Source organism: Gambusia affinis, linkage group LG01 (assembly GCF_019740435.1).
Source record: "Gambusia affinis linkage group LG01, SWU_Gaff_1.0, whole genome shotgun sequence".
Taxonomy (NCBI): domain Eukaryota; kingdom Metazoa; phylum Chordata; class Actinopteri; order Cyprinodontiformes; family Poeciliidae; genus Gambusia; species Gambusia affinis.
In genome coordinates, this window is record NC_057868.1 from 32,636,317 (window position 1) to 32,650,575 (window position 14,259).

At 37.3% G+C, this 14,259-nt stretch overlaps 2 protein-coding genes across 7 annotated transcripts in view; one reads left to right on the top strand and one right to left on the bottom strand.

Annotated features, from left to right (window-relative positions):
- The window catches only part of aaas (achalasia, adrenocortical insufficiency, alacrimia), a 20,249-nt gene continuing 5,990 nt past the window's right edge, over positions 1 to 14,259 (bottom strand). Inside the window, exons 1-16 of one of the 4 annotated variants that reach the window (XM_044130624.1) lie at positions 13,019 to 13,280; positions 10,659 to 10,790; positions 10,455 to 10,582; positions 8,773 to 8,828; positions 8,576 to 8,693; positions 8,361 to 8,459; positions 5,288 to 5,431; positions 4,254 to 4,374; positions 4,037 to 4,161; positions 3,026 to 3,086; positions 2,861 to 2,951; positions 2,629 to 2,722; positions 1,397 to 1,464; positions 1,231 to 1,312; positions 1,062 to 1,146; positions 1 to 209 (exon numbers count right to left, since the gene is read on the bottom strand). In XM_044130624.1, the coding sequence (XP_043986559.1) occupies positions 54 to 209; positions 1,062 to 1,146; positions 1,231 to 1,312; positions 1,397 to 1,464; positions 2,629 to 2,722; positions 2,861 to 2,951; positions 3,026 to 3,086; positions 4,037 to 4,161; positions 4,254 to 4,374; positions 5,288 to 5,431; positions 8,361 to 8,459; positions 8,576 to 8,607 (1,158 nt within the window). In that variant the 5' untranslated portion in view covers positions 8,608 to 8,693; positions 8,773 to 8,828; positions 10,455 to 10,582; positions 10,659 to 10,790; positions 13,019 to 13,280 and the 3' untranslated portion in view covers positions 1 to 53. Of the gene's footprint in view, positions 210 to 1,061; positions 1,147 to 1,230; positions 1,313 to 1,396; positions 1,465 to 2,628; positions 2,723 to 2,860; positions 2,952 to 3,025; positions 3,087 to 4,036; positions 4,162 to 4,253; positions 4,375 to 5,287; positions 5,432 to 8,360; positions 8,460 to 8,575; positions 8,694 to 8,772; positions 8,829 to 10,454; positions 10,583 to 10,658; positions 11,101 to 13,014; positions 13,281 to 14,259 lie in introns of those variants that run through there. The other 3 variants (XM_044130614.1, XM_044130631.1, XM_044130604.1) reach the window with 3 other exon arrangements.
- The window catches only part of map3k12 (mitogen-activated protein kinase kinase kinase 12), a 21,888-nt gene continuing 19,813 nt past the window's right edge, over positions 12,185 to 14,259 (top strand). The window contains exon 1 of one of the 3 annotated variants that reach the window (XM_044130579.1): positions 12,185 to 12,427. The gene's annotated coding sequence lies outside the window, so the exon portion shown is untranslated. Of the gene's footprint in view, positions 12,428 to 12,816; positions 12,942 to 13,485; positions 13,587 to 14,259 lie in introns of those variants that run through there. The other 2 variants (XM_044130588.1, XM_044130595.1) reach the window with 2 other exon arrangements.

The following is a 14,259-nucleotide window of genomic DNA, read 5'->3' on the forward strand; positions in this document are numbered from 1 at the left end:
GTGTTTTTACATAATTTTATTAACAACCTGTAAAGGTTTTGGCAGATGTTGTGTCAGGAGATGAGCTCTGTGAAGAGCGACTGATTAGAAAAGTCTGCAGGTCTTTCCTGTTGGTGAGGCAGCGGTGGACTCCGGCTGAGGCCAACCTGGGAGACGCCGGAGCTCAGGAAGTAGAAAGGGATGTGTGTAATTTTTCCACTCGACCAACACTGAAAAAAAAAAAAAGAAACAGAAACATTATTTTGGAGCAGGTGGAGGATCCAGCATATTCATTAAATCGAGCAAGCGGGAGAGAGGTGTGCGGATAAATATTTTTCATCTGTTTAACTCAAACCGATCCAGTTTGTAGCTTCTCATTTTTGAAAAATTAGCTTGCGGTTATTCTACGACGACGTCAGGATTCATTAGGCTCAAACTATTCAAGAGAAGAACAGATCTGTAAATGGACCAGGCCTTTTCCTGGTCACAAATCCATGGATTTCCATTCCTAACGTATGAATACCAAGGATCAGGCAGATATTTCTACAAAAGTCCGACTTTAAATATGAAACCAAAACAAGAGAGAGGAAAAAAAATAAGAAAGACAAGATGAATAAAAGAACGATTGATTAATAGAAGATGAAATGGACTGGAAAACAGACTGAGGGATGGATGGACAAATAAATGAAACAACTGACGGAAAACCAAATGAACAGAAATAGATGGACACATGGACAGACAGATATTTAAACAAATCGATGGCTTGATATTGGAGCAGATATATGAATTAATAGATATCAAAACAGACAAATGAATAAATGATAGATAGATAAACCGGTGAATATGGATAAAACAGACGGATGAATGATATATGATAAATGAATTAATGGATAGAAAACAGATGGATGGATGAACAGCTTAATGGTTTTTAGACAAGAGAACACAGAATAAAGTCTGTAAAGTCAAAACATTTTTCTATTCTTTAATATTGTTTATCTGTACTCAACATATAAAATAACTACTGGCACTTTAACAGCAACAAAAAACTCAATACTAATAGTAATTTGTATCGTATCACTGACCACCGTCAGCAGAGCCCCATGCTGGAAATTCGGATGAAACTGCAGCAGCCTCGGTTCTGCACCCGGTTCTCCCTGAACAAACCCACTGAATAAGAATAAAGACTCTTATTAGTACAAGAAAAACGATCACTTAGGGACAATAAAAACATAAATATTTCAATAAACATACCAAGGCAGAAGCTCAAAGACGGGGTTGGCTCTTGTTTTGAAGACGGCGATTATTGCAGGCCGGTTGGCTGCTCCAGGATCGCCTGAGAAAACAAATGAGGCTGAGATGAGTCACTGAATGCAACCAGTGGTGAGCTATGTGAGGGAAAACTGAAGAAACGTCGAACCTTTAAGAAGAACTGCGAGCCGCTCTCCTCTGGGGTCCCACGACAGAGACTGAATCTCTCCACCAACACTGGAAAAAACAAAGACGGAGGATCAATCACATGATATATGACTTTAAGTCTATAAAAGTCTTCATGTCGCTTTAATTTTATTCATATTGTGTCAAATAACAACACGAAGTAGAAGAAAATGACAGATTTATTCTTTTTTACAAATGAAAATCTGAAAAGAATTGGTGAGCATTTTAGTTCAGTCAAGTCAAAATACATTGAATCATCTTTTCCAACAATTACACCAGGAAATCTTTTTGAGTTCATCTGGAGAGTGACGTTTTTTGATTCAAGTGCTTTTGTTTTGCGTCGTGTGCCACAATATTGAACCCCTGGGTTTATGTTTAATGATTTGTCGTGGCTGGATAAACCTCCTTCAGATTCAAGTATTTTGAAGTCTTTTAGGATTAGGCGTGGGTAATTATTGTGAAGATTTAACACTTTATTTGAAGGGGTGTGTGTAGAAGACTGACATGACACCTGTTATGAACATGAAGGAGTCTTTATGAATGTTTACAATTGTCATGAAGTGTCATTTGGTAAATAATAACAATTTTAAAACAAAGTTGCACAAAAACTTGATAAAACGCCAATAAAAATGTAAACTTTGCATTATTCGGCCAAGATTGACCCTCTGAGTGCAAAATTTTATTAAAATTTGCATTAAAGGTCCATTAGAAGAGTCAACTTCGCATTAAAAGTTGACACTTTTGAATAAAGTGTTACTAAATTTTATTATAATGATTTTAAATAAAAAACAAAACTGACAGTATTATCGAAAAATTATATTTTTACCATTTTCTCCACTACTTACTTAATGAGAGCATCAATGAACAACAATAAACTCAAAATTATAATTAAATGGAGTTGCTGTGTGTAGTAATATAAATATAAAGCCTATTTTAAATGGGAATGTTTTTCTAAAAAAGACACAAATACAATAAATAGTTTTTTATTATGAGTTTCTTTGTCATTATAATAGTACCACAAGATATTATGATCAAATTCTGAGTCCACCCTGAATTTAGCTCCTTTCCGCCACACATTACAATTTTCTTACAGGTCAGAAAGTGACATTTTGATCTCATTTGATTAATATTCAGTAAAAAAAATCTATGAGAAATTGATTAATTTGTAAAAACACATTCGCAGTAAAAGATCTGGGTTGCATTAAGCTCTCTTACATGATGTCTCCATCTGGGCTGTTAAAGGTCGTCTCTGATAGGTCAGCAGCAACAACGGCAATCTGTGGCCCTTTGACCAAACCTGGAGGGACACCTGCAAAACGCAAACACATCATCTGCCGTTTATCCCATACCACAACAATAACTTTCACTTATCCAGAAGCCACTAAGCTACCTTGATGAAGTAGATTAGAACTGTCTGGTTTATGTTGAGCAGACATGGAGGGCTAACCTGGCGATCCAGAGAAGGTCAGAGCGTAGATGACCATTTCTCCTTGAACTGTGAAGAGAAGCCGACTCCCATCTGGACTCCAACAGCCAGACTAACGAGTGAAAAGTTAAACACGTGACATTCTGCCCTGAATGAACCATTTCATACAGAGTAATGAGATTCTACCTGGCAGCGCCCCTTTATGCACGGCCAGCGCTCGCAGGTCCACATCCTGGTCTCCCAAACCCTGAAGAAAAACATTTACTTTCTAATTGACAGTAAATCTTAGATGCAAACGCCACCTCAAAACCATATTTTCTGTCCCAATTTAGATCTGGACTTTGGTCATTCCAAAATGTTTTTCTTTTCTATTAAATTTCACTTTATTTGATCTGCATGCTTGGAATAAAATAAAATAAAATCCCCATTCCTTTTCAAATCTTTAGCACAAAAACTGGTAAATCAAACTGTTAATAATTCAAACCATCTTGGCTAAACCATAGCATGATGCTGCCACCACCATGTTTCACTGTGGTATGATTGATTGTGTGTATGGTGGTCATTTTGTGATGTGAACTGCTGCTTTTGTGCCCAACATAACTTTTGGACTTGCAGCCAAAAGGTTTAGGCTCGGTTTTTGCAGGTCATGACATATTCTTGAAGATTTTAGCAAGAATTTGATGTTTTCTTTGGAAGAAGAGTTGTCTACATTTTAAAAATATACTTGACTATGTGGCACAACTGAAACAATTACATAAAACAGCATTAAAGGTCAATGTAAAACATTGACAAATATTCAAATTTAATATGGATATTCTGAGTGAATTCAAGATTTTTAAGGTTTAAAATTACTGTTAACACAACTTCTATGACTTAGTATGAGCTTGAAGAAATGCTGACATGTCAAGTTTAAGAAAAGTACATTCTGAAATAAAGTAAAAAGGCCCAACAACAAAATATCATTTGTTTTTCAGTTGCATTATGTAAGATGTGCACCATATAATATAGTCATATTACTTTTTTACATGTGTGCACTTTTAAGTGCCACTATCTGACTAAGCTGCTTTCCAACTGCTGACTCTCATAAGATGGAGGAGAATCTATTTGACCACAGAGGTTAATATCTGCACTTTATTTAAAATGTGTTTCAGCCAGTGTAGGACAGAGAAGGTTTATAGTCTTTGTCGTTTTGTGAACCTGAACAAGGCAGACGGTGTGGATGCCAGGATGTGGCTGCCGTCTGGGGACCAGGACAGGAAGGTGACGCCGCCTCCTCCGACGCGTTGCAGAGGTACGCAGCTCTCTGCAGCGACATCCCAAACCTGAAACATGCATCCATGTCAAAGGAACAGCTGTGGAAACAGGAAGCAGCACAGTCAGAGCGAGGATTAAAGGAGAAGCAGCTGCCTCGGACCATCATGGAGGTGTCCAGTGGGGAGGCAGACACAAGGAGGGATCCGCTCGGAGACCAGGCGATGGACGTGACCGGGGAGTGACCAGGGTGGGACAGAACCTGAGCACAGCCAGAAGAAGGCCTGCAAAGAGGGAGGAACAGTTGTGTCAAAAACTTAAATTAGGAAAGTAAGTATTGATATTATCTAATAAGCATTATGTCTGAAATGTTTCCTTTAAAAACACCCATGAAATTCCCTCTGGCCAACTCAAATTTTTTAAACTAACCTGTAAGAACGTCATCATTTACATTATAATCTGTGCAAACTTTGAAAGTTAAATAAATTAACAACAATTCTCAATAAAAAGTCTCCTGTTATGCTATTTTTTTGGAAATAGAAATAATTTCAATACCCTTGACATAAAACAGTAAAGGTTTAGATTTATTCAAAGGTTGTGTCTTTTAATGCCGCGTGTGAACATGTGAACATCTTTTTTCTGCCGCACAAATACAATCGTACCCACATTTGGCAAAACTTTCCTTGGGAAGCCACAGAAACATTTTTGAACTTCTGATACAATTCTTGCTAAATATTTGAACACTCTTCTTGGCAGACTCTACTTACACTGGTCAGTATCTTTTAACGGACCAGGATTTTCAGAGACCTCATATTTTCTCAACAGCACTGAAGCTGGTTTATTGGAAAGCCCATTCTGGAAGCTTAGCTTTCCCTCCTTAACCCAGGATTAAGGCTTAACAAACTTTTATGTGCATTTGGCACCACAACCAGGATCGACAGTGAAGCAAATTTCTCATGGACATGGACTGAGAGGTTGCTGACTAACCAAAAAAAAAAATCTTACTCAAAAATTGACACCTTTGAGTTCAGATTAAAGCTGCAGCTGCCCACATGGAAAAGCCAAATGCTTCACGGAGAAACATTTACAAAACCGCTCGACATCAAAGCTTTACATCTGGCATAAAATATTTAAGTTGAGCTAATAATAACTGTGCGGATTCTACTTAGACCTGCAGATGTTCTTGGTGTGACGTACCTGGTAGACAGAGAGCAGGGGTCGACGTTCCACACCAACAAGCAGTTCTGACACGCCACCGCCAGCGCAGACGCACACAGAGGCTTCCACTGCACGGCTGCAACGTTCTTCTGCAGACGATGCTTCAGTGTGGGACTGATGGCACTGAGGAAGATTTGTTCATTTTTATTAATGACAAAAGTGTGAAAAAAATGTCTCAGATTTACTCAGAAACCAGAGGCATGAGCTTCAGCATAAACATATCCCAACTGGAAAGGTCACTTCATAGTCAGTCATTTAGACAAATACTGAACACTGAACACAGGAAGAGCATTTGAAAATGTAATGAACTCCATCAGAGGAAAACAACATTTGTGAACCAAGTAAAACTTAAAGATTGTTAGAGGCCTGTGTGTCATGATTGATCACAAATTTGATCAACTTCCCCTTTTTTCACCATTTATAGCATCTGTACGTTTTATTGAAAATTTAAATTTTCAAAAAAGCATTTAAAATCTATATAAAAAAAAAATCATGTTGCTCTTTTTTGTCTTTTTTTGGAACTTGCATTTGGTTATTTGTGGTGTGAAACACCATTCTCCTCACAGCTAATACAAATAGATGTTTCTACATGTTGCTGTGAGTGTTTGGCACAGAGGAACACAGAGGTGAATATAAATGACAGTAGTCTGTTCTGCTGTGGCTTTCTTTTAAATTGTCCTGATATCTGTTGTTTCAATTTTTCAACACCAAAAAGTAAACATCAGATTTTAATTGGTAAAATTTACAAACTGTAAATTTCTTGTGCTGAAGCACATAAGAAATTTGGCAAAAGAGCTTATGTTTAATAAACAATAATATTACTTGTTATTAAATTGTTTTTAAGAGATAAGCGTTTTGTTCTGGTAAAGAACTGCCACGAAGTAAACATCTGATTTTAAATTTTGTGTTTAATGTCTTCTTTATCATATATTTATATACCAACAATGAAAAAAATTTCATATATTTTTACGTTTTTGTAAAATTCATCAGCTGCACTGTTTTTGTTAGGTAGTATGTAGTTTTTTAAAAGAACAGTAGAAATCCTATGTTCTTTGAACAATAACAATCTGTTGCTAAGAGATGAGCACGTATTCTGGTAACCAAGTGCCACGAAGTAAACGTCTGATTTTTACTTTTGTATTGAATGTTTGTTTTATAATATATATCCCACCAATGACAAAAAAAGAAACATTTTCACTGTTCTGCTAAATTCATCAAGTGCACTGTTTTTAAGTATTGTGTAGATTTTCAAAAGAACAGAAGAAATCCTATGTTTTTGAACAATAACAATCTGTTGCTAAGAGATGAGCGTGTATTCTGGTAACCAAGTGTGGAAGTAAACATCTAATTTTTACTTTTGTGTTGAATGTCTGTTTTACAATATATTTCCCACCAGAGAACAAAAACAAAATTTTAACTTTTTTTTTATTTTTATTTTTTCAAAATTCATCAAGTGCACTGTTTTTAAGTAGTAAGTAGTTTATCAAAAGAGCATAAAAAATCCGATGTTCTTTGAACAATAACATTCTGTTGCTAAGAGATGATCGCGTATTCTGGTAACCAAGTGCTAAAAAAGTAAACATTTGATTTTTATTTGGTAAAATTTACAAACTGTAAATTTCTTGTGCTGAAGCACATAAGCAATATTTCAAAAGAGCTTATGTTTAATAAACAATAATATTACTTGTTATTAAATTAATTTTAAGAGATAAGCATTTTGTTCTGGTAAAGAACTGCCACGAAGTAAACATCTGATTTTAAATTTTGTGTTTAATGTCTTCTTTGTCATATATTTATATACCAACAATGAAAAAAAATCATATATTTTCACGTTTTTGCAAAATTCATCAACTGCAATGTTTTTGTTAGATAGTAAGTAGTTTTTCAAAAGAGCATAAAAAATCCTATGTTCTTTGAACAATAACAATCTGTTGCTAAGAGATGAGCACGTATTCTGGTAACCAAGTGCCACGAAGTAAACATCAGATTTTAATTGGTAAAATTTACAAACAGTAAATTTCTTGTGCGGAAGCACATAAGCAATATTTCAAAAGAGCTTATGTTTAATAAACAATAATATTAATATTATATTAATGTTTCAAGTAGTTTTTCAAAAGAGCATAAGAAATCCTATGTTCTTTGAACAATAACAATCTGTTGCTAAGAGATGAGCGTGTATACTGGTAACCAAGTGCCGCGAAGTAAACATCTGATTTTTACTTTTGTGTTGAATGTCTGTTTTATAATACATTTCCCACCTGAGAACAAAAACAAAATTTTCACTTTTTTTTCTTTGGCAAAATTCAACAACTGCACTGTTTTTAAGTATTAAGTAGTTTTTCAAAAGAACTTAAGAAATCCTATGTTTTTGAACAATAATAATATGTCTCTTAGAGATGAGTGCATATTCTGGTAACCAAGGGCCACAAAGTAAACATCTGATTTTTACTTTTTCCAAAATGTATCAACTCTAAATTTCATCTTGTGTTGAAACACATAAGCAGAGATGAGCGCAAACTGTAAATTTATTGTGCTGAAGCACATAAGCAATATTTCAAAAGAGCTTATGTTTAATAAACAATAATATTACTTGTTATTAAATTGTTTTTAAGAGATAAGCGTTTTGTTCTGGTAAAGAACTGCCACGAAGTAAACATCTGATTTTAAATTTTGTCAAAAGATCTTATGTTTTCTAAACAATAATAATACTTGTTTTTTTATTTAGTGTTAAGTGATGAGCGTTTTGTTCTGGTAATGAACTGCCACAAAGTAAACATCTAATTTTTACATTTTCTTGAATGTCTGCTTTATAATATATCTCCCACCAAAGGCAAACTGTTTCAATCTGTTGGTTGAAAGCAGTGAAAACCTGAAAAGTTGCCCTTTAATATAAATGCCTGCATGAAAATCATATACAGTGTGTATGCTGTTTTGGTAATGAGAGTTGAAATCAGTTTTAAAGCTTTTAAAACTAAAACTGTGCCGTTTGTAAATCTGACTGGCTGGACATTTTGCTGCCATTTTGGCACCGCTGAGTCTGCAGTTCTGGTACCTTTTGGGGTTGTAGATCTTGATGGAGTCATCCAACAAAGTGACAGCAAACTTATCAGTGTGTGGATGCCAGGCGAAGGCTCGCACCACACAATCAGACCTGGCAACACAGAAAGGGAACGACTTCAATAAATACAACAAAGTAGAAGGATTACAGTTTCACATTGTTATCCTATAAAAATATAAAAGAATAGAACATAAAAAAAACGCTCTTACCAGTTTAGCACCTGAGAAAACTCGGCGATCATGTCCTCACTGCTCAGCTAAAATAAAATAAAAAAACTTCAGCATCACTCCACATGATTTGTATTTCAAATGAGCAGCCACTTTGGCACTGTTGAAAAGGAGAGTTGGCGCCTTGCAACAGGACTTAAGACTCAATGAAACACATGAGATGTTGGCGCTTTCCATACCTTCTGCATGTGAGGTTGTAATTTCATTGAGCAGCCCAGTGAACCCGCCGTCCCGCCTGGAACACACAGAACTAATTAGCAATCTTTGACAGTCTAATAAAGACTAAACATCAGCTGCTGCATCAGAGGTATGAAATGTGCTAAAACTTGCCTATCACGTCAAGCAGATTTGCATGACTATAAGAGGCAGCTGTATCCTTTCATTTAGCTGTTGAGATTTAACAGAGGCATCAGTTTGAGCCCTTTTCAGCCATTTATGGCTCTTTTGGGGTTTTTACTGACAGGATGAGCTCAAATGGTAATGTCAGCTTTGAAAGAGGGTAAAAGATCTGCAAGTTCTCAATATTTTTAAGAAGAAAAAGTTAATGTAAAATGTCAGAAAATGCTAAAAACACATTTAACTGTGAATTTTGTGCATTACAAATATTTTTAGACCTCAAAGATATTTCATAAAAACTTGGATGTACAGAATCCTGAAGGAGATGAAGAGTCATTGAGTAAAGCACTTGTGCTTAAAGTAGAACTTCATACTATTAAAACATGATAACATGCTGAGATAACATCCCTGTAGAGGTTTTTTTTTTAAACCTCTAAAAAGGTTTTTAAAAAATTTTGATCATACCTTTAGCATAAATAATAACTTTAATCTCTTAGCAGGTAAATTAAGTCTAGATTTTTTATGTCTTCTTATTTGAAAAAGAAGATAAAGTAAAGAAATTATGCAAGTTTTCCAATCTGAGAGTCAAACCAAGGACAGCTCATATACAGTGTGTATGCTGTTTTGGTAATGAGAGTTGAAATCAGTTTTCCAGCAGGACTTAACACCAGCTCACACTGCAGAAGAAACCAAAAGCTGATTCAGTGACTGGTGTTGGTGTGTTTGATTAACCAGTTAACTCTCCGGATATAAAACTCCATAGAGAATTGATGCTTGTTGAGAGGCATCAGATTCAACAATGCAGATGAACTGAATGCAGCTAACAAAGCAACTTAGACATCTATTCCACCTGCGCAGAACCACATCCATGCAGTAATTCAAAAGGAAAACCAACCAAGTATTGAGGGCATTGAAATTAACATACTTTTCAGAAGCCTTAAAAATATAATTTTTATTGATTTGTAATAGTTAATTTTTTGAAACACTGAGTATAGGTTTTAAGCATCTGTAAGTCATAAGTAGCAAAATTGCAATAAGAAAAAAAGGCTTGAAATACTTCTGTGTGTTGTGAAATAAATGCATACAAACTTTACATTTAGATAGATAGAAGCAAGTAATCCTGTTCATTTGAGACAGTTGCTGAGGCAGCAGAAAGAAAATGCATCATTTGTCTTTCTTAGTATGAGTGAGATGTTTTAAAAATGAGGTCGAAGAAAAAAAAAAAGAAAGAAATGTAAAGACTTTAAAACAAAACTTTTTTTTTTCTTCTAGCCTGTTCTCGTACATACCTAAAGAGAGCAGAGACTTCAGTAAATACCTGGAAAGCTTAACTATTACAGAAAATCCTCTCAGTTTTATTCTTCTGACCTCTTTTTCTCAAGGAAAATGCTGGATATGGACAATTTGGGACTATTTATGGACTATCAGTCAGGCTAAGGACCTAAATCCTCCAGAGATTGTACACATCGAGCAGTTATATCACAGATATGGTGGATAAAATAACAACATGTCTTTAGTTTCCTACCAAGCAGCAGCGCTCCTCATCCACAGAGTTTCCGAGTGGTCCAGGAAAGCTGCTTTGCTGCTGCTTTCTGTGCGGCTGTGGAGCTTCAGAGACTCTCTGGGGAAATGGAGACTCAGCGGACTGGAGTCCTGCATGAAAACATGCACTGTGATCTATCTGAATGGCTATGGATACAACTGCAATGATAACCCAAATCAATCGGACCTGTCTCGCCTCGGAGTTGTTGGCTCCAGAAAGAAGCTCGTTGTTGGATTCGCACAGAGTGGTTTGTCCGGAGGGCAGCGGAGGGGGAAACAGAGCCAGAGAACACATCTTCACCGCGGTCAAATCTTGGTTCTAGACTCCGGAGAAACACCGTGGACCACCAAACACAGAGAGTTTAACTTAGACAGACTTAGTATTTTACAGCTGACACGCTCAGCTAGCTAGCTAAATAAGTTACCAAATTAACACGTCATTTAACAGTGCTCGTTTTAGAAATAATAGGTTATGAGCTGTAAAAGTTGCCCTGTGCTGTCACCTCTCCCAACCGTCTGGTTAAATATTATTTAGTGAATCTTAAAAACAGTTTGGTAGCACATGCTAAGTTGTTATCCATTCAGTTGATCCCGCCGTGTTAAACTACGGCAACTCTAAAGGGAAAAAAAGCTCGCAGGTTTTCTAAATGACACAGTAGCAAAAGAAACCGCGGCATGCTACCCCCCTGTGGACACAATGTGGTATTGCAGACAAACTTTCACAAAACAAGAGAAACGAATAACTGGGAGAAATTTGATGAATGACACGATGGGATCGCAATATTCAGCACCCAGCTTAAACATCAGAACAGAGTGTTTAAATAAACAAAATAGCGTCAAAAATTACACTGTATACGCCACCACAAAAAATCAGAATAGAAAGCTCTATTGAGTGTCCAGAAATTACATTGGTTGATGTTTTATTGTTTTTTAAATTGAATTTGAGGTAATGAGCAATAACAATTAAACTGTAAGTAAATGCTGCCTAATCTAATCTTATCTTCTTTTTTAAAAAATATAATCAAGTTTTTTACTTTTTGATGTGTATAATTATATTTTGCTGGGTGCGTGTAGTTATGTTTTTAGCTTTCTTTCTTTTACTTTTGTTTTGTTGAATTCTTCATGTAGAATATTTTTGAGCTGAGTCGAATCACTGTCTTCTTTTGTAGATTATTATTATTATTATTATTATTATTATTATTATTATTATTATTATTATTATTATTATTATTATTATTATTATTAATTTTTTATTTAAATTTTTTTTGTGTGACATTGTAACACACAATGTCACACAAAATTGTGTGTAAGTTATCCACATCTCAAGTATTTGTCCATCTTATTTACATGGACATAATGATGCAGTTTTCCTCCTCATCGATGGAGGCAGAAATTATAGTTGGTGGAGCACCAGCATCTCTCTGGCCGGCAGGGAGTTTATAGTGTGTCTTGCTGGATGGCACATCAGCAGCTGCAAAAGCGGCAGCCGCGTCAGTGCGCATGCTCCTAACCTCGAACCATCAGCTGAAGCTCAAGGATAAAAATCAATGGAGGGAATGCTGACTATTTGTCATATTTTGCGGTTGAAATAAAAGAAAAATAAATCCCTGTATGGAGTCTTCTGTGTTTTGGCTCCCGACGCCCCCTTGCGGCGCTGCTCTAACTTCCGTGACGTCAATTCAGCACTGGGAAGGAGACAGCTCCCTCCCCACCCCCTCCTCCCCCCTAAAAAACCCAGCGCGCCTCACGTTGCATGGGTCCCCGGTTATTGATAACACCGTTTACCCGCTGGGATCCATCCCAGTAACGTGGAACAACTCGTGGAAAATAGTCGCTGGGAACCGGAGAGGCTTGCCTGGAACGGAGGAAAACAACAACCAGCTCACTGAGGCGGACAAATACAAAGCCGAGCCCACCCTCTCACTTGACAACGCGACATCAACCGAGGCAAGAAAGGTATGGGAATGTCATGCCATCCGGTTAAATGCCGATTGAATGAGTAGCCGGCATCACGGGGACGGTTTAGGCAGGTTTTTAACGGTGCGGTGGCTTCACGCCGCTCACACTGCACCAACAGAACTGATGCCTCCAAGAAGCGAATGATCGTCGATGAGGGCTACAAACATCATACTTGTGCACACAGAAAGCGCACATTGCGAAATATATGGAGAGTGTTGGTGCCAACACTGGGTCCGCGTATACAGTCGCTGCGGCAGTCTCACTTGGCATGGACCATAGTAGGCTCGCAATTCATGCACGTCGGCTATGATGCTGTTGAGTGTCATCATCACATCCTCGGTTATTTAAAGATTGATCTTCCTGCGTGAGTGCGTGCGTGCGTGCGTGTGGGTGCGCGTGTACTCCTGCCTCGCACAGGCCCGTTGGATGTTTATTACCCGATACATTTGTTTTCGCGCTCTAATTTCAGTCTCATGCAGTGGTGCAGTACAAGGCGCCGAGCTGGTGGACGGTATGTGCTTTCTGCTACATGTGCTTTCGCTCTCACACATGCCTTTCCCCGCCAATGCACGGCTCATACATACGCACTGTGGTGGTTATGCAATTCTCCAGCGCACACAATGGGTCTTCACTGGGGTGCATTGCTCTTGGTCGTGGCTGTCACACATTGATGCAGTTTGAAAGGGCAGGGGACCAGCAGGTGTGTTGAAGGGTGTAAGAACCTCCTCGTCCACTGGTGGGTTCATTCATAAAGCCCATTTCCTCTGGCGATGACTCCTCTGGGCCGTCCTGGTTTCCCATTCACAGACAGACATGAGGATTCGCTACATTGCCTTGAAGAAGTGACTATGCCTTTTAAACATTTCACGTGTTTTTCATGCTACAACCGTACACTTTAATGGTTTTATGTGGATTTGATGCAATGGACCGGTTTTTGTTTAGTTTTGTTTTGTTTTGTTTTGTTTTGTTTTGTTTTGTTTTGTTTTGTTTTGTTTTGTTTTGTTTTGTTTTGCCACAGCTTCCAAACTGAATTTAAGTCTAGACGTTACCATTTCTGACACATCTGAAGAATTCAGTTTCAGCTTCAGCTGTATGAACTGGGTCATTGTCTGTTGCAGCACACAGCATGATGCTACCAACACCTTGTTTCCACGAGGTAATGGTGTTTTCAGACTCTTTATTTTCAATAACACACACATACACTACATTTGTATGTTTGCCAAAAAGTTACATTAGATCTCATTGAACCAGAGTCACTTCTTCCACGTTGGCTGTTTCTTGCAGGACTAATGGCAAACACAACTTCTTACGGCATTTTTAAAAGCAACCTGCCACTCTTTCATAAAGACACAGTCAATAGGTATTCAGTAGATTCTCCAACCTGAGCTGTGGATCGCTCCAGTTCCTCCAGAGTTACCATGAGCCCTATGGGAGCTTGTTTTGGTAGATGGTCATGTTTGGGTTGGCTTGCAGTTGCCAACCAAGGCTCCATTTTCAGATGATGGATTTACACATCACATGTTTTTATTTGTTTTAAGAATCCAAACTGTCTCCCTTTTCTTCCTTCACAGTTACACACTTTATTTTGTTGGTCTGTCCCATAAAAATCTCAGAAAATACACAGAACATTGAGGTTATAATCGGACAAAATGTGAAAAAGTTAAATAGTTGTGAAACCTTTTTTGTGGTGAATGATTTAGGGAAGTAAAGTCAGTGAAATTTTACAAGAGACTCAGTGAGGATTCCAGTATTTTCCAGCTCTGGACACTTCAACATTTCAGTGACTCACTTTAGATGTAGTCTGTTACCTATAGATTATCATTTCATGG